Source organism: Gossypium raimondii, chromosome 5 (genome assembly GCF_025698545.1).
Source record: "Gossypium raimondii isolate GPD5lz chromosome 5, ASM2569854v1, whole genome shotgun sequence".
Classification (NCBI taxonomy): domain Eukaryota; kingdom Viridiplantae; phylum Streptophyta; class Magnoliopsida; order Malvales; family Malvaceae; genus Gossypium; species Gossypium raimondii.
This window is the reverse complement of record NC_068569.1, coordinates 25433138-25452756: the sequence shown is the minus strand read 5'-3', so window position 1 is coordinate 25452756 and position 19619 is coordinate 25433138. Positions and strand designations below refer to the sequence as shown.

Sequence of the window (19619 nt, the reverse complement as noted above, 5' to 3'; positions counted from 1 at the left end):
GATGAATTGGGTTGTGTGGATCATACCGGCTGGGCAGTTGGGTCGTGTGGGCCCATCTTTTGAAATTTTCCATCTAGGCCGTTTTGATCCGCAATACATAATTAGACTCTCCGTAGGGTCCATACTACACAAATAAGGCATGAAAATATGATATTCATTAATATGCTATCGTAGGTGATATGATTAAGGTATGTGAATTAAGTACGCATGAACTGACTACCGTTAATTCTGATGGTATGTTTCTGTTTCACTATGTTTATTTATGAGCATATGATGTCTGAATATGTTAATCTATATTTCTTTGAATCTGCTTTATGACCATGCATGTTGTAATAGCCCGATTTTAGGCTTAGTCGGAACAGTGGTTTCGGGACCACAAATCCGACGAAAAAAAAAATGTAATGGCTTGAATTTTCAGAGGTGTCGGAACGGTGATTCGAGATCACTAAATTCGACAAATGGGTAGAAAATATTATTAATTTAGTAAGTATAAGTTAAATATGAAGTTAGGAAAATTTTTGAAATAGTGAATAGTGCACTAGAAATAAATATTAAAATAATTAGAATCGAAATGAGGTATCAAGACCTCGAGGATTTTAAACTGAGCCATAAATATTTTATAAATATTTATGGAGTGTTAAAAGTTAGTATTAAAGTTTCGTTAAGAAATTTTAAAGTTCCGATAATTAATTGAACAAAAGGACTAAATTGTAACAAATGCAAAATTTTGGGAAATGATTAAATAGCTTAAATGATAAAAGGAAGAGGGCTTAAAAGAAAATAGACCCAAGGTCTATTTGGGCTGGACAACAGAGGCATGAAATCAGCAAGAAAGTAAGGAGAATTAAGGGCAAAATTGGAAAATTGCAAAATTTGCTTAATAAAGTTAGGACCCAAGTGGAATTATCTAGATTTCTCTTCATTTTCTGAATTCTCATCAGCTAAAACACCATGGAAGGGCTTCTTCAAGCTGGTTCTTCATATTTTATTACAAGTAAGTTCAATTCTTGACTATTTCTTGAAATTTTGTATTTTTATGACTTTTACAACTAGGCCCACTTGTTAAATTCATTAGTTTTGATTTTATGAAAGAAGTTGAAAGTTGATATGAATATGTGCTGGAAGTATATGATGATTTAGCATGAGATTAGAGCTTTAAATTGTTCATATGCTGATTTTATTGAAAGAATTGAATAGAAAGTGAATGTTTGGGACCTAATAGTAAAAGAGTTTGAAGATAGAGTTATATGTGGAAATTCTGAATTTCAACAGTTGTGTAACAACTTATAATGTCTAGTAAAGTACTAATTGAGAAAATTAGATTAATTGAGGGTTAATTGAGAAAGGACCGAATTGTATAAACTGTGAAATTTGGGGCAAAATGGAAATCAACATTTTGCACTAAAGCAGTTTTGGACAGCAGCAGTAGTGTAACTTTGAAAAGCACCAAAAATTGTAGAGATTGAATTAGAGGATGAATAAAATATGAAATTAAAGCTTATTGAGTCTAGTTTCTTATAAAAGAAATGATGTGAGCAATGGAATTGTAAATCATGAGATATAATAGATTTTGTGAGACAAGGTCAGAATGAATTCAGGTTCCCTATTCTGACTTTGGAAAATCATTAAAATTGTAAAAAATGATTATGAGTTATAGTTTATATGTTTAGAATCCTTAATAAGTCTATTTTAGAAGAAACAATCTAAAACATCATCCGAATTCTGTACAATGAGATAATTAATTTTTAGTGAAGAGTGGTCGGAACTGTCAGACAGCGAAACAGGGAAACTTTAAAGAATAAACTGTACTATTTGGCTGAACCAAAATTATGAAAATTTTATGGTATGAAGATATGTGAGTCTAGTTTCAGGAAAATTAACGGATCTTAATTTGGAGCTCTGTAGCTCCGGATAAAAATAATTTAGTGACTCTGACTCGGATAAACAGCTTTGAATATACATGTTAGTGAATATTGAAATTATGGTTAATGTTGTTTAAGTGTGTTATACACATTAAGGATGTGGAATGGAGAGGAGGAGGAGGAAAATTGGGAAATATATGAATGATTCGTGTATAAATGGTCATATGTTTGATTATAACTCATAAACGATGAAATATGAATGATGCTTATTTTTGTGCATTATTGGTCATGGTTTAAGCTTATGTGTGAAAATAAAGTTTCATAGTATGTGTGTATGGTATATTCAGTATATGATTTGGCATGAAATAATACCATGAATGGTTTATGAATTAACACATGTTGGTAAGCCTGATATATGAATAAATGATCAAATTGAGCTGAAGCCGGATTTGAGTACTTCTGATCAAGTGACAAAGTGATAAGTGGTAGCTTTAGCTACACTTATCTGATCAAGTGACAAGTGGAAAGTGATAAGTGATAGCTTCGCCTACACTTATCTGATCAAGTGACAAGTGAAAAGTGATAAGTGATAGCTTCGGCTATACTTATCTGATCAAGAGACAAAGTGATAAGTGATAGCTTTAGCTACACTTATCGATCAAAAGACAAAGTGATAAGTGGCTACACTTATCGATCAAGAGACAAAGTGATAAGTGGCTACACTTATCGATCAAGAAACAAAGTGATAAGTGGCTACACTTATCTGATCAAGAAACAAAGTGATAGGTGGCTACACTTATCTGATCAGGGACAAGTGATAAGTGATCATACGTAAGACCATAGTTATACTATGGCAAAGTGAAAGTGAAGTACTCAATTTTCCGTGACCGTTCCCTAATTTGATTAAGGATGGTAAGTGACAAATGGGCCCAAAAGAATTAAAGTAAATGGATAAGTGGTAGTGTATTTATATCAGGACGATGTTGTTATTCAAACTAAAGTGATATTTTCATTGCTAAATTGAGAATTTCATAAATGTGTTATTGAATGGTATAATCAATAAACATTGAGTTAAATGGTAAATACGTATTAGTTTTGAATTTGATGTCATTGAATTGTACGTGAATTAAATGGAAATTTCTAGTGATATGATTTAAATTATGAGCATGAGAAATTGCGAATTGAATGAAATGGAAATGAAGCATTAAATTGCATGAGTATGTATCGGGTCTCGCAGGCCCTAATTATTATGATTATAATATTTTGAGGATATATTGTGAAAAGTTATAGAAACATGTTAATTATTTTGAAAATTTTAATTTTGATGAAATTTTATAACTCGGTTAAATACGTTTACAAGTGTAGGTGTTTTGGTAATGCCTCGTACCCAATTCCGGTGTTGGATACGGGTAAGGGGTGTTACACATGTGACGTTATGGCGAAACTAATTTGCTTCTATTGTCTTTGTGATATATTTGTCTACAAAGCATGTAATCACATGCTTACTAATTTCTGTTAAAAATATGAATGCATGTTCAACATGCTTATCATTTTGTTTTTGTATTTGCATGTCATGTCACATTGCATAGGGTTGTGATAATATGGAAAGGAAGAAATTCTAGCAGTTTAATGATCTGCACCATATGGTGGTTTATCCACATTTCTGTCTGGCTGCAATATAGTGGCTTGACCATATATATTCAATCTGGCAATTTTAACTGCACTATCTGGTGGCATTGATCACAATTATTCTGTTAGTGAGATTGGATGGATGAGTTTTGGGAAACTCTATTTTGGTGTGTAACGGAGTTGGGGAAGAAGTTTTCTGAAAAGTATTGCACTGGCATAAACATGCATTCTTAGTTTTTCCCAATTGATCGATATGAGATTTTCTGCAATTCTGTGATTTGATTTTTGTGTTATTTGTGTTCACGATTTGAGTTTGTTACACACTAAGATTTATAGCTCACCCATTTGTTTTATCTTTGACTTCCTAGGTAATCTTAGAGTTTAGGGTCGAACGGCGTGCAGGAGCTCGGATTGTTTCTCGGTTAATGGTTTATGTTTGCATTTTTCTAGATTTTTGGACTGTAAATCTGGTTTTTATGGGTTTTGTTTTGGTTTTTGTTCTATTTGTCAGATTTTGATATTTTCAACGTTAAAACTGCAAAATCATTTGAATCATCAAACTAAAATTTGATTTTCAAAACTATAACTATGAAAATTTTTCCACTGTAAAATTAAGTAATCGCTTAAATGTTTTTCTATAAGTGAAAAAATAGCTTTAACGAACGTTGCGTTAAAACGGGAAACGATTTGGCAAAATTAATACTTTCAAGACACACGATTTCAAAATCAAATTATGGGTTTAAAATAGGTATTTCTGAACATAAGTTTTTTTTTTAAACAAGTTAATGTAATTCCTCAAAATCCAGTCATAACGTCTAAGCTGGGTTTGGGGTGTTATATCTAGTTTCTAGTTCACTAACCCAGTGCTACTAACCCAATTTTTAGGATGCGACATTTATATTCTATGAATATGAATTTCAATTGCATACTTTGTCTTATAGTCCTACATTCATGGATGTCCCCCCATATTTGCACAAAATGTGAACGTTTTGATTCAAGGAGCAACTCCTATTACGAAAACAAATGATAACTTTGTATTTGCTACAACGGATTGGTGGCCTATTGAAAAATGCGATTGTAACCAATGTCCTCAGGGAAAGGTTGGACTATTGGATTTGGTAAATAATTTCTTTTACATTAAATTTTATAAAAGCATTTTATTTTACAAAAATAAAAATTAACTTTCGTTGGACATTATGTTATTTGTAGGATTTGAAAAAGAAAGCTTTAATAAATGCAATAAAATACGAGTATTTAATGATATCCTCATAGATTTGCCGATTATTTATGTTCTATAAAGAATATCGTATTTTGAGAATAGAAAATGTTATTACAAAAACTAGGATAAGAGGCCCAAACAGAAAGCTACCTTAAATGTGGTTGTATGAACTAGTTAGACTAACCATAGTTCAAACATTTCGTGAGGGGCTTTAGACTAATTGTGGTAAACTGCTTTCAACATTAAACTCTTTAAGAATCAAAGTTGATGATCCATTATAAGACCAGGTGTTATATAAAGTAAGAAGGGTTAAGAATTGCCTCTGTTTCAAGAAAAGTGTTGAGATTTCTTTTGGGTTCTCTAAGGGGTGCCTTTTCTTGGAAAGATGGGGCCAGCTCAATAACTTTTTCAATCAAATTAGGTTAGTGTAACACCCCTCGCCCGACCCAATCGTCGGGTCTGAGTTATAAGATGCCACAACCATTGTCGGAGCAACTACCGTCAAATAACCAGTAAATAAATCATTCAAACATACAATCATAACATACATTCACATCATGATATACAATCTTTTTTGAGATTTACACGAGCTTACTAAAACTCATTTGCTAACTCGAGTTTAAAAAATGACCAAATTGCAATGTTTTTAAAGTTTTTAGATCAGGTATCGATACCCTATCTAGGTACTGATACCATTCTAAGCTTTGATGTTTTATAAAAAATTATTTAAAACCAAATGTATCGATACTAGACTTAAAGTACCGATACTTCCTTCAAGGTATCGATACATTACCTTTGTATCGTAACTATATTAAGATTCGATGTTTGAAAATTTTGAAGAAAATCACTAAGCATTAATACCCTTACTTAATGTACCAATACCTTTGAGCCAAAATGGTCAAAAATCACATTTTAATACCTTTTTCATGCCAAACCAACTTTATTACTCAAATGGTGCTTAAAAGATCACTAAAACCTTCATAAAGCCAACCAAAATACATACCAGGACAACCTTTTTACCATTTCCAAAATCAACCAAACCATTTCACTTCCAATTTGTTATTCAAATGCTTCATCTAAAGCTTAACATAATTCCAGCATATACACATATATAATATGAACACCAACTTTCTCAAAAACAACCATTAACCAAGTTTCAAACCAACTATTATTTTCAAGTAAACTCATATAAAAAAACCTATGTGCATGCCACATAACCAGACTTTAGAACATTCGAAAGATTACCAAATTAACTATAGGATAGTGTGAGCTTCTCGACAATTCACTTGACATGTTTCGCAAGTTAGCAACCTACTAGAAAAGGGAAAACAACAGGGTAAACATATCGAATGCTTAGTAAATTCTTAGGTATTTAAACAATAAACTTACCTCGAATTACAATTAATTATACCAAACTAATTAACTTGATAAGGTTTTCCTAACATAGCAAAACACAACAATAAGGTTAGTTCATCTTATAACCAAGTAATATAACGTACTATTCAATTTAGTACTATACACATAGATTCCACTGTTCAATACCATTTGTACAATCTATTCATCATATAACCATTTGAACATGTGGCTCGTAATATTTCACTGTCATCTCTCTTTTTCATTAATCCATTAGTCCGATGAAGTATAATAAATATATTCGGATATACGAGTAACTACACCACACCGGATTGCTCGTCAGAACAATAACTACATCATACCAGGGCACCAAAGTGTAAAGCCCATAGGCATCATATAATGATACGTCCCTCCTGTTGGAAAAATCGAGTTTGAAAAACACGACGAAAAATAAATTTAGGAAAAACTAGAGTTTTAAAAAATTTTCCAAAACAAGATCTTGGTTGTGATATCTGAAGTAATAAACACTTAATCAAAATTGTACATTTTTTATTCGTCTAGGATGAGCGCTTCGATCGAATAGTCTTCTCCGCTATCCTCAAGCTCACGTCTGTCGAGTTTGGGCTCGCTTCGAATAAAAAAAATTCACAAAAAAATACTAGTGGGGTAATTTTGCAATTTCTCTAAACTTTTGAGTTAAGTTGTAAATAAAAAAATATCTCTAGAAATTTTCTAGAATAAACTCTTCAGAGAATTTTCTCTCTACAACTTTCTCTTGAATTCAAGTGTGTGTAAATAATGACCCAAGGCTCTCTTTATATAGGGAGAATTTAGAGAGTTCAATTATGATTAAACTTAATCACTTTAATATTAAATTAATATAATATTTATTAAAATAAATATTAAATTAAATTTAATATTAAATCTTATTAAAATAATAGAATATTTATCTACAAGATAAACATTAAATTTAATATTAAGATAATCACATTAATATTAAATTAATAAAATACTATTAAGATAAGTATTAAATTTAATTTAATATTAAACTATTAAAATAATATTATTTTTAGAATAATTATTCTGAAATCAAATTCTCTGGTAGAATTTTAGTAGAAATGTAACTCTTCCACTACTCAATCACCGGTGACCAATTGCCATCGGCCACCAAGAAGCTGCCGTCGCAGCCACCGACATCACTATGTCTGGTGATGTAGGTGCGACACCCTTACGGCACCCCGAGCCGGTTCAGTTTTTGCTAGTTCGGTCCGGGTCAATGACAACCTAATCGGTTCGGTCTAGCCCCGAGTTGGACCCTAAGTCCAGTTTCACATACCGAGCCTGGTTTGATCAGTTATTGGGTCTTGGTCTCGATTTTGGGCTCCTGAGCCCAATTTACGATCTCAGGTCCAATTTTCAAGTTTAATTACCCATTTGGTCAATTGTCTAACTTAAAAATTAACTTTCAAAAATATCATATCAATTTTAATTAATTTGATTAATTTAATTTTACTTGATCAAAATTAATTTTTTCAAAAATCACTTAGATTTTCTAAATTAAATTTTCAAGAAAATTATTTAATCAAATTCTCTAGTTGAACAATTCTTACGACCACCTATTTTAATTCCGCATCGAATACATCGACTCAATTAAATTATTCCCAAAGTCGTAGATCTGATTCAAATGCAATCCGATCGAGCTTTTGTTAAGCTAGCAGAGGGACCAATCGGACATATACAATTAGGCTTTAGTTATTACAATTATGTCCAAAAGCATCGTTCCGATAATCCACAATTACTTAACCATGGAGTCAGTCCACAAGAAGTACCATGATTGAAAACTCCTTATTGTATACATTTACGAAAGCAATTCATCCAACTGCTTTGTGCAATGATCTCGTCATGTGTGTTACCCTCATATGATATCCTTGATTCCTTTGAGTTAAATCTATTCACTCAATACAATCCTATTTTATCTCATTGTCACCTTTGTGTCTTCTTAATGATTAATATTATCACTGTCAACAAAAAACTGTGATAAATTACTCGTTTGAAAACTAGCAACCTGTGGCCACGTTCCATATTTATCAATCCACACAATGCCAATAAGAGGATAGCATTAACTCTTTAATTGAGCTATGAATTCCATTGTTTCTAGTAAAGTCATGCAATGCACAAGTCATGTACCCAATATACCAACTATGGGCTCAATCATCTTTAGAGCATAAGCCTCTACTTATATCAAAACACATGAGTTGCATACGCATGGTCAGTGACTAACTCAGGATTTAGGTAAATCACACCATGAACGTCACAAGTGAATTAATTCACAAACGGATTCAGAATTAATTCATCTTGGGTTCAATCTAATGTATCATTCTACCAATGAATACATCTATGTCTCTACTAGTGGAGTCAACTACTCTGATAGCCAAGACTAGTCATCTCCCGAATTGAAATTTTAGACAACATAATAATCATTCTCAGTATTTGAGCCAAATTCTCACTTTGATTTTTTTACAAGATTACGTACTCATTTAGATTATCTACTAAAGTAAGTCGTCTTTCTCGCAATGTATACGTTCTTTACAATGCCACTTATCTTTAATTTGAATTTCAGACAATCAATGAGCTAATATTTGCTTGTCACAATTTCGCTATTCATACAAAATATAAAAGACAGAAATACAAAAGGCGTAATAGTGAAATGTGAAGTTAACTTTATTTATTTATTCATTGTTCAAATAAATAGAAAACAATTATATGTTTACTATAATATGAGCACATTTCCCAACACCTCCACCATACCAGAGTCTCCATAGAGACATATAACTCGGTAATCTACAACAAATGTTGGATTCTAATATAATCAGTAATAACTTCGTAGCAACATATATCTCGTACAACGCGCAAATAACCTTATTGGCATGTCAATCATATCCTATCCTTTAATACATTCACTCGGGCACATTTAACACATATAACAATCATTTCATACATAGCATAACATAATTCGTCTCAATTCTAAGCCAATTTCACAATTTCACCAAGTTATACTATTTTCAATTTAGTCCTCTATCTCGATAATCAATCAAGTTCATACTAATATGATGCGACCAGTCATACTCAACTATCAATTCACTAAATGCCTCAAATTGAAAATCATAATATTCAATTTACCATTTCTTTACAAATTAGTTCATTTTCACCTTTTGTACCAAATTGTAAACAATTCAAATTACATTCGAACATACACAATACATAATTCAAGTATATATAATAATTAAATACAACTCTACCATATGAACTTACTTAACAAAACAGTAAAATGACCAAATCTTGAGGATTAATAAGAAATTTTACCTTTTCACAATTATCCTCGATTTTGTTCGGTTCTTGATCTATACAATAATTTGATTCAGTATATCAATTCTAATTACTTTATAACATCATATTATAAGCATAAGTCATTTCAATTTTACTTTTCAAATGTTCCTTAAATTTTTGCATTTTATTCAATTTAGTCCCTAAAACCAAAATTGTCATAACTTTCAAATTTGAGCTTCGATTTGAAATCAATCTTAATTACATCCTTCAAAGACTCTCTACTGTCCATAATTACAAAATTTCATACCAATTTCTAATTATTTACATTTTAATCCCTATGTTCAAAAATAACAATTTTCACTTTACAAATTAGTTTTTTTTATATCTAAACTTAAAATATAACCATTTAACACCAATTTCATCAAGAACCTATCAAGGTAACCTTTATAAATTTTACGAATTTTGCAAATTGGTACACAAGTTAGCTAAATCAAGCTCTCGAGACCTCAAAAATATAAAAGTTACGAGAAAAGGAATTGAATACTTACCAACAATGTAGGAAAAGAAAAGTTGAAAAAGCATAAAACACTTATTTCCTTTCTTGCTTCGTGAAAGTGAAGAAGATGAGCAAAATCTGTTGTTTTTCTTTTTCTTTTATTATTTATACTTAGATTATTATATAATAAATCATAATTAACTTATTTAATTTTTAATTATTAGACTTAGACTTGATTAATCAATTTGGTGGGTTACAACTAGTGCCCACCACCGTTTGACAATAACATTGTGGTTCAATTGCTCAATTGGTCCTTCAGGAAATTAAAAATCCATAGCAATTAATTTTTACTACTTTTACAATTTAGCCTTTGTACTTTAATTAACTATTCATTTGACAAAATTAAGGAACTAAACTTTGACACCACTAACTAATCCCGTAAATATTAAATAATAATATTTACAGACTCGAATATTAAAAATAAAATTTTGAAACTATATTTTTTGACACCACTAACTTTCGAATCATTACGGTGAGTGTTTCTATTTACTCTTTTAAATACGTTATCCTTCAGCATTCTTTTGTTTCCAAACCATTAACTTTGATCTCTATTAATGTCGATTTTTGAAGTGCAAAAGTTGCATTCGAGCTAAATGAAAAGAGTCAAAGAATAATAAGGGTCTTTGGATCAGTAATTGGCAATGACTAAATGCACGAGGCTTTATGGACTACACTATTTCCAGAGGATGCAAAATTGATTCATATGACTTTGGTAACTAAACTTATTTTCTTAAGGTTTATATAAATTGACTTTATTAATTATCTTGATTCAAGTTTTTATCAATATGCTTATCAGGAAATGGACTCTACGGTGTTAGGATACGTGCAAAGGTTAAGGCTAAACAATATGGAAAAGATGTTATAATACTTAAGAATCTAGTAAAAGAGATGTACCCAGAACCTGAAACTCAAACAGAGATTTTAGGTCCCGGTGGTTTTTAAAATAAGAAATTGTTTAATACCTTCCTCGAAGTTTCAAGCCAAGGAGTTGATGGAACCACACAGCATATCTACAATCTTGGACCTTGTATCTTTATATGCCTAGATTCAATGTTTATCTATAATCTTTTATGTGCTCACTTATTGCTAGTATAGGTTCTTTCTTTATTTGATTTATGCGAATACAGGTGATGATTCAAACTTGATTACAAAGACGCAAGAATCATTTTACTTGAATCAAGCTACTCAAACCTATAAAGATGTTTCAGACACTCTCAACAAGTTTAAACCATGGTTCGGAGCTTGGGTTTCTGAATCGGGTGGAGCATTTCATGGTGGTGGGAAAGATGTGTCTCCCACCCTTGCTGATGGCTTTGGCAAGTGTTCTTTTCTTTCAGTTCCCTTAGCTATAAATTTTAAGGATGGAGAGTAAAGGTTTGTGATTGAACTTTTCACTCTAAACAGGTATTTCGACCAACTAGGGATGGCATCAGCCTACAATCACAAGGTTTTTTTGTAGGCAAGCTCTCATTAGGGTAATTATGCTCTCCTTGATACTTCAACTTCTATGCACTAATATACTTCTTTTTCTTTTTCTTGTTTTTCCACAGCTATTAACATTTCATCTGCTTAGTTTGGCATCTTGCAGTGCACTTCTGTGGCACCGAATTATGTGAAGTATTGTACTTGCTGTAACTCAAAATAAGGTCCGTTCTTGACATTTTCGAGACCCTAAATAAAACAATAAAATGGGGTTTTAGATACTTAAAAATTAGAGAAAAAAATTTTTAAGTTCCTTAAAAGTTGGTAAAAAAAATTTTGGGCCTTAAAAGTTAAAAAAAATGGGGCCCTTTAAAAGTTGGTAAAAAGAATTTGACCTTTAAAAATTAAAATTTTTTTGGATACCTTAAAAATTGAAAAAAATATTTTAGACCCTTTTCAGCCTAGGGCCCTGGGCGGCCACACCTCCAGACGACCCCCAGGGCCGGGCTTGCTCAAGATGTTAACCTAAACTTATGTGTATATGCTCATTGTACAAAGACAAAGATAAGCTTACTCTGATAAAGTAATGTTTATCAATTCTTCACATTTACATTTTTCATACTAAACTAATTTGGATCATCTTTACTTTTTTATTGGTAGCTTAGAATTTCTCTTCTTTTTATCAACTTATCAAAAGATCGCTTGTAACTCTTTCAAATTACAAAAGTCAAAATATTATCAAACTTAATTTAAAATTCACATATACTATCAAGCTTAATTTAAGTTTAGAGGTTAGCTAATAGAGTAGAGTATCATTTGAATGGTTTAGATGAAAATATACAAGGTGATATCATGTTGCTGAATGATGTTCCGTTGGTGTCCAACTATGGATCCAAAGCTTGTAAATGCTCTACACCCATTTCAATAGTAGCTCATTCCATAGTATATGCAACTATCAGAGATGCTTAAAAAGGTATATGTATATGTATACATTAAGTGTTTTAAACTTTGTTTAAGCTCGGTTAAAGTTGATCATTTATTTTGCATGTTTTCGATATTTTTTGCTTAATCCTTTTCTTAATTAAGGAGTTCATCTTACATATTTTGTTAATAGGTAATAAAAGAATTGTGGATTGAATCATATGCTATTGACCCATGATTCCAAAATGAATCACCAACAATTTTCTTTTTATTTATATATTTTTCTTTTAGATTTACGGTTAAGAATTTTTGCATTGTTTGTATTTTAAGGTTAAAATTTAAACTTATTGCAGTGGAGACAAAATAATAATTTTCTAAAACTTATGTTTTAAAAATTTAAAAAGTAAATATGATCAAAATACAGATCAAATCTACAACTTATATATAATACAAGATTAATAATAAAATTTACCTTAACCAATTTAATTGTTATCATTTAACTCAAAATTAAAATTTCAAAATCGATATGAAAAATAAAATAAAATAAAAAATGGGAAAAAAGAAAAGCTTAATATGGGCCTTCAACTGCGCATTGCTTGGCCCAATGTAAACATTCTCTTAAAAAAAAAAAAGCGACGTTTACCATGTTATTTTCTAGCTCTTTTTTTTTTTTTGACTAATATTTTCTAGTTTTTTTTATATTATAATAACCAGAAAGAAAATGAAGGACGGAAACAGAAAAGAAAGCGGAGGAAGGCGAATGAATACATAGTTGTTTGTGGCCTCAGATCAGATCGATAAGCAAACCCCAGATTTTGTCTTTCTTTGCAGATTTCATTGCCGGTTTTCTTCCTTTCTCATTGGTCCGTTTCTTAGTTCTTTCTTCAATCTTTTTCTTCGCTTCTTGTTGCCCAATTTTGCATTCTATTTCAATTTCCATTTTTATATATATTTCAATCTTATTGCTCAGTTTTGCAATCAAAAATGAAATTATAATTCTTCGTTTCCTAGATTACTGTATGACCATCATACTTAGATTTCTTGGATTAATGCTGCTTTACTAATAATATTAATTACTAGACAATCGTTAGGTTTTGGTGATGATTATTATTTACCAAGAAAGAAAAAAAGAAACTGTAAATAATAGTTTCTGAATATCTGCATTCTTGATTTTGTTTTACAGCTAGCTAAGTTCTTCAGCATTCGTTCACTTAATGGTTCTTGGTGGCATCAAGATTTGCAAGACCGCTGCCTGTATGTGCTGCTAAACTAATGCAACCAATACCAGAACAGTAGATCACCCTTTTCTTTTAATCATTTTGCTTTTACTTACACATGACTTCAACCACGCTCTCCACATCTCCACCTCTCCTTCCAAGGCCATCCACCGAACCTACTCAACCCCCCGTTTCCAATGACCCGCCATCCTTTACCCCCATCCATGATGCCTCTGATATCAACCAAATAGAGTTACTCTCCGTGTCTTGGAACCAGGATTATGGCTGCTTTGCTGCTGGCACCTCCCAAGATTTCCGCATTTATAATTGCCAACCCTTTAAGGAAACCTTCAGGCGCAATCTCAAAACCGGTGGTTTCAAAATTGTTGAAATGCTTTTCCGCTGCAACATCTTGGCACTTGTCGGCGGGGAATCCAATTCCCACTATCCTCCAAACAAAGTTATAATATGGGATGATCATCAAAGTCGCTGCATTGGTGAATTTGCATTTAGGTCTGAGGTTCGAGCTGTCAAATTAAGACGAGATCGCATTGTTGTGGTTCTGGAGCACAAGATATATGTCTACGGTTTTATGGATCTTAAGCTTCTTCATCAAATTGAGACTTTGGCCAATCCTAGGGGACTCTGTTGCCTTTCTCACCATTCTAATACATCTGTATTGGCTTGTCCTGGTCTTTATAGAGGCCTGATTCGAGTTGAACACTTTGGCCTTAATATCATGAAACTAATTAATGCTCATGATTCTCATATTGCCTGCTTGACCTTGACACTCGATGGCCTGCTTCTTGCAACTGCTAGTACCAAGGGCACCTTGATAAGAATATTCAACACAATGGATGGAACTCGCTTACAAGAGGTACACTACTGGACCACGGTTTTCTTTTCTCCTAAACTTATACTCGTTTTATTTGAGGATATGTTCATCAATAATCATATGCTTTCATCTATATGTACTAAGTAATGTTGATTCAAGGGAAAACATTGCTAACTCAAGCTTTGCCCCTAAACCTGGCCTGACCAGTGTAGCAGTGATCTTAAGTGTTAGCAAGAGGTGTAATACTACTTATATCAGCAATTAGCATGCTGGACACTGCAGCATTATGCTCATCTCCACTCACTTTCTCTGTAATTTAGGTACTCATCATAGTTACTGTCCATGTAGGTGCGAAGAGGAGTGGACAGAGCAGATATATATAGCATTGCCCTCTCACCAAATTTCCAATGGTTGGCTGTTTCGAGTGATAAGGGCACTGTTCATATATTTCACCTTCGAGTTAGAGTTTTTGGGGGCCATTCATCTTCTCAACCATCTTCTGTCCAAGGTCCAGCATTATTGCATCAGAATTCTTCAACCTCACTTGATGCACTTATCCCTCCAAGCACTGGTGCCAACCCTAGTTCATCCTTGTCTTTTATGAGAGGTAATAAATACAATTAGCTAAATACAATTAGCCTTTGTAGTTATTTTGTTACTTTGTTAAAACAGAATTGCATGTTACTCATTTCATGAAATTTCCAATAAAAAGCAAATTTTGTATGTTACAAACAATTTGAGTCAACAAATCACCAGGTACGGAAAACTTTATAGAATATCTGATGTATAATGATGAGGATGGATGAGAATTTAGTTGGTTGCTGTTTTATTAATTAAAAACCAAGTATTTGCTTCTCTATACATATCAACTTTTTGACAATTTTCCAGGGGTTTTACCAAAGTATTTTAGTTCAGAATGGTCATTTGCTCGGTTTCACTTACCTGAAGATACCCAATTCATTGCAGCATTTGGATCTCAAAACACTGTTGTTGTGGTTGGCATGAACGGGAGGTAATTGCTTCTCCTTATTCTCTCGAACATCATTCAAAATATTATTTGATCCTTATAGACGCATTGTGCTTGATGTCCTATTGAAATTATGCAACTAGTACAATGAAATTTTGAAGGTTAGTAGTTGGTTTAATTAATTGTTACGGACCTTGGATATGTTTACCCTCCTCTTATTACACCTTTCTTTCTTGTATCTTATGCAGAACTGTATATTTGCATGATTGTGTTCCTACTCGAATTTTTAAACTTTCTGTATTCCTTCTCTCATCAAACAATTCCCCTACTTCTCTGACCTGATAATAGGAAGATGTGCAATAATTCATTTCCATGGAGTTTATTTTTCCCGTTTCTTGTACATCTTTTTATGATGCATGACATCTAATTTCTTATAAACTGGGATGTGAGGCTATTAAAATGCTATATATTTCATGTTTAGCTTGGATAATTACATTTAAGTACTTTAGCAACTCGGTTTTGTGTTTCTTTGAGTACCAATCTGAACTTCACAATCAGAAGATATATCTCCTATTACTCCCCCCCCTTCACCTTTCTTTCTTTAGTCAGTTTTTTTTTTTTTTTTTTAATTTCTCAGTCTTACACCTTTTATTATTATCAGTTTCTACAGGTGCAATTTTGATCCTGTTCATGGGGGAGAAATGTTGCAGCAGGAATATGTCCGGTTTCTGAAAACCAAAACTTGAATACTGACAGATGCTTCTGATCTTGTAAACATGGACCCTACATCTATCACATGTACATATCTTGAAATCTTTTCCTGAAACGATGCATCTTACTATATAGTGTGCAAGAAATTGCTGTTCCAGGTACTTGTATATGGGTAAATAAATTGCTGGTAACGGCAATATTGCACTGAACTAATTGGCTCAATATCAGTGACATTTTTCCTGGTACATTCATTATTTTTGCTGGTGAACTGTAGAGCTTGAAGTGAATGTTTCTTCCTGACAATTCCAGTGTTCCGGCTGCATAAAATAATTGGGCTTTTTTTTTAATATTCCATGCTTAATTGCATAAAGTTCGGAGAGGGTCCCTGTATTTGGATTGCTCTTCCCTGGATGTGTTGAAATTCCATACATTATAGGTCACCCGTTGGCAGCTCTAGGTGGTAGCAACATCAAGCTTCAATAGTGGAAACACTTTTAGGCAAAGCTTATGAGTTATTCATTTTACTTCTCGGACATAGGTTTGCTCATGGTAAGCTTACTCGTCTAATCCCGAAGATTCACTCAAAATTTGATTTATTAAGTCTATTTAAAATATGAATTGAGCTCAAAATTTAAGGTTCAAGATGGCTAACATGTTTTTGTAAATTTATAATATTTTATATTAATATTTAAAAAATGTTTAAAACATATTAAATTAAAAATAATATATTTTTATTTTTATTTTTATTTTTTTAAAATAATATAAATAGATCTAAAATGAACTTGGATTAATTATTCTCAAAATATGGGTAGATTTAAATAAAATTTTAAATCTATATTCCAGATTATGTATTACTATCATTCCCAAGAACACCTCTAGTGTACTCTAGCATATTACAAGCATATTACAAATAATAAAAACGCAACGCAAGTACAAAACTGAAGGTAAACAAAGTGCATCCATTGACACCCTCATTATTTTCCATATTTTCAACACCTTACATGCCAATCATCTGCATCCTGAAAGTAAACAAAGAAGTGCCATCCATTGACATCCTCATTATTTTCCATATTATATTATTTCTAGATTCGGCGCTTGAGCAAGGAATGCATATCTCCTCCCAGTTAAATCCTAATCGCTTAGAGCTTAGACCTTCCCATATCATCAAATACAATCATCACTTTCCCTATGGCTTTTCTATCTCTCAGTGCAGAGAATGCAAGGTTGGCCTGCCAATGACAAACAATCAAACGAGCTCAGATATATTGTAATCCGAAAGGACCAAAAGTAAGTAGAATGTAGAAACTATTTTTACAAGGCTACAACAGTAGAATTTTCACATTATCTCCTACATGAGAAGGAATATGTAAAACCAATCAGCACCCATCATAGGATCATGTATGATAATGACAGAATACAGACTTTCATCCAGAAATGGGTATTATATAAGGACTAGCTGTTTTCCTGAAAAGACAATATCGTAAGTAAAATAGAAACGGACTGATAATAAACACAAGATTTATGATTGTACTGGGAAATCAGGACTGGAAACAACATATTCCACTAGTTCCAAAATGAGCAATGCAGACGAATAGTACTTCCTCTCCTGGGTCAAGATGCAAATCTAATGTGATGGATAGAATCTGGCCGGGCCCAAGGCAACAGTCACTCTGCTGCAACTCTAAACATGGGCTAACCTGGCTTTCAACAGAGTCACTCTGCTTGTGTTAAGGGATTTGAGGTTTAAGACATGAATTTTCAAAAACTTTCTCTATATCTTTCACCTATAGTTTTCCTTGATAAATTATAGCTTCACAGAATAAAAGAACAAAGGAGGAAAATGGAATACTAGTAGTAGCTCCAGACCTCTGATATGCTGTAAGTATGAGAAATGTGAATGGTAATCAATCCCTTTTCCATCCAGGAGAGTAACTCTTGGATGGAATCCTCGAGCACAGCTGGTCGATGTATTGAGTAGCTACCCCAGTAGAGTCCGTGCACAGTCCAGTTCTGCATAAGATATACTCGTGAGAAGGCTACTCAATACAAACAACTAATAACAAGTGACTAATAATTACTAACTAGTTTAACCTGACTTTAACTAGTGAGCTTCATTAGATTAGCTTAAGCACCGATCCCTGCTGCATAAAAACTATATTTAATTCTTTAACATACAAATCTTTGATTTGCCTATCATAAGTCTTTTCAGAAAGTTGACGTTATTAGGTAAATCAAAGATTTACCTAAAAAGCAAGCACTGTCGAAATGATATAGGTAAAGATGACCATATCAGGCCTGAGGAAAGAATATCACAAAATCACACGGTATTATTAGGAACGGTGACATGAGGTACATATAAGCAGGTCAATCTTCCTTGGTACTTGGTTAGTATTAATCACAATAAAGAGTCCAACAGGGAGAGGAAAGTTAACTAAAGCAGGCATTTAGAGGGAAAGAGAAAAAGGCGAAGTACCTTAACAAGAGTGATATTAGCTGGGATGACGGGGATTTCACCACTGGCAAAACCAATGACAAGAATTTGAGCACCCCAATTCAAGAGCTTCATACTTTCTTTAGTAAGCTTGCCACCAACAGGATCATAAAGAACATCAACCCCTTTTAATTTCCTTGACTTGAGGAACCCCTTGACACTTGCAGTTAGATTTTGACTAGTCAAGTCCACCACATGATCAGCACCCAAGGACTTCAAAAATTGCACCTTTTCAGCTCCCCTGGGATTTGTTGATACCAATACTTTTGAGTCTTGAAATGAACAAAAAAACACAATGCTATGGCTAAGAGAAAGAAGAAGCACCTGGCAGCAGCAATGACAACTGCACCGCAAACCTTGCCAATTTGAACAGCAGAAAAACCAACGCCTCCAGCGGCACCAAGAACTAGCAATACCTGTATGTAATAATTATTAATTATCTCCATTACACTTACTATTGGCAGCATTAATTAGTAATAATAAATGAAGAAATAAGAGGGACAAAGTGCCTGGGAAGAGGACAAGCTAGCCCTGTGAACAAGAGCTACGTGCGAGGTCCCAAAGGCGACAGGGAGTGCAGCAGCTGCCACCAAATCACACCCTTTGGGCAACCCAAACCTAGTGAATCAGAAACATCAATTAATTAATTAAGCCTTGCTTGAGAATCAGTACTATTGAATTGAATTGAATAAAATTAAATTAAGCAGGGGACGGACAGGAGGGATTGGTCTTGGACGATGAAGGAGGCGAAGGAGCCTAGGGCGGCGAAGGAGCAGACGTGGTCGCCCACCTTGAAATTGGTGACGGCGGGGCCGACGGCGTCAACAGTGCCAGCATAATCGGAGCCAGGAATGAAAGGGAGGGGAGGCTTCTCTTGGTACTTGCCCAAAATCTGAAGGTAATTGGCATAGTTCAAGCTGGTGGCTTTCACTTTGACTCTCACGGCAGTTGGAGAGTTTAATTGTGGGATGGGATAGTTTCTGATGACCTCAATGGGCGACGAAGACGATTCCGATTCATTTCCGACTGAGGCTGATGCTGGATCACCCAATTTCTTACACAATAAAGCTTCCATGTTTTTTCCTTTTATTTTGTTTCTTTTTTTTGTT

The 19619-nt window shown here is 33.2% G+C and overlaps 2 protein-coding genes and 1 pseudogene across 3 annotated transcripts; 2 read left to right on the top strand and 1 right to left on the bottom strand.

The window, feature by feature from the left end:
• The first annotated feature begins 4865 nt into the window (after nucleotides 1-4865).
• On the top strand, nucleotides 4866-11462 carry LOC105766902 (heparanase-like protein 2; annotated as a pseudogene).
• A 1519-nt stretch (nucleotides 11463-12981) lies between these two features.
• LOC105770381 (autophagy-related protein 18c) lies at nucleotides 12982-16264 on the top strand. Of its 2 annotated transcripts, none has more exons than XM_052631403.1 (5): nucleotides 12982-13152; nucleotides 13473-14383; nucleotides 14690-14948; nucleotides 15308-15353; nucleotides 15970-16264. In XM_052631403.1, the coding sequence occupies exons 2-5, from the start codon at nucleotides 13625-13627 to the stop codon at nucleotides 16052-16054; spliced, it is 1149 nt and encodes a 382-aa protein (XP_052487363.1). In that variant the 5' UTR covers nucleotides 12982-13152; nucleotides 13473-13624; the 3' UTR covers nucleotides 16055-16264. The 2 variants fall into 2 exon arrangements, with proteins under 2 accessions (XP_052487363.1, XP_012447010.1); XM_012591556.2 differs by having other exon boundaries at nucleotides 12984-13152; nucleotides 15230-15353.
• A 568-nt stretch (nucleotides 16265-16832) lies between these two features.
• Nucleotides 16833-19619, bottom strand: LOC105770380 (uncharacterized). The gene is made up of 6 exons (XM_012591555.2): nucleotides 19227-19619; nucleotides 19020-19128; nucleotides 18835-18926; nucleotides 18493-18751; nucleotides 17886-18029; nucleotides 16833-17248 (listed from the first exon to the last, which is right to left on the bottom strand). The coding sequence occupies exons 1-6, from the start codon at nucleotides 19583-19585 to the stop codon at nucleotides 17159-17161; spliced, it is 1053 nt and encodes a 350-aa protein (XP_012447009.1). The 5' UTR covers nucleotides 19586-19619; the 3' UTR covers nucleotides 16833-17158.

Coding starts and splice junctions, on each gene's coding strand:
- LOC105770381 (XM_012591556.2), top strand. CDS start 13,625: ATGACTTCAACCACGCTCTCCACATCTCCACCTCTCCTTCCAAGGCCA. Junction 14,384..14,689: donor ATGGAACTCGCTTACAAGAG/GTACACTACTGG, acceptor CTGTCCATGTAG/GTGCGAAGAGGAGTGGACAG. Junction 14,949..15,229: donor ATCCTTGTCTTTTATGAGAG/GTAATAAATACA, acceptor ACAATTTTCCAG/GGGTTTTACCAAAGTATTTT.
- LOC105770380 (XM_012591555.2), bottom strand. CDS start 19,585: ATGGAAGCTTTATTGTGTAAGAAATTGGGTGATCCAGCATCAGCCTCA. Junction 18,927..19,019: donor CTAGCTTGTCCTCTTCCCAG/GCACTTTGTCCC, acceptor TATTACATACAG/GTATTGCTAGTTCTTGGTGC. Junction 18,030..18,492: donor CTAATATCACTCTTGTTAAG/GTACTTCGCCTT, acceptor TATCTTATGCAG/AACTGGACTGTGCACGGACT.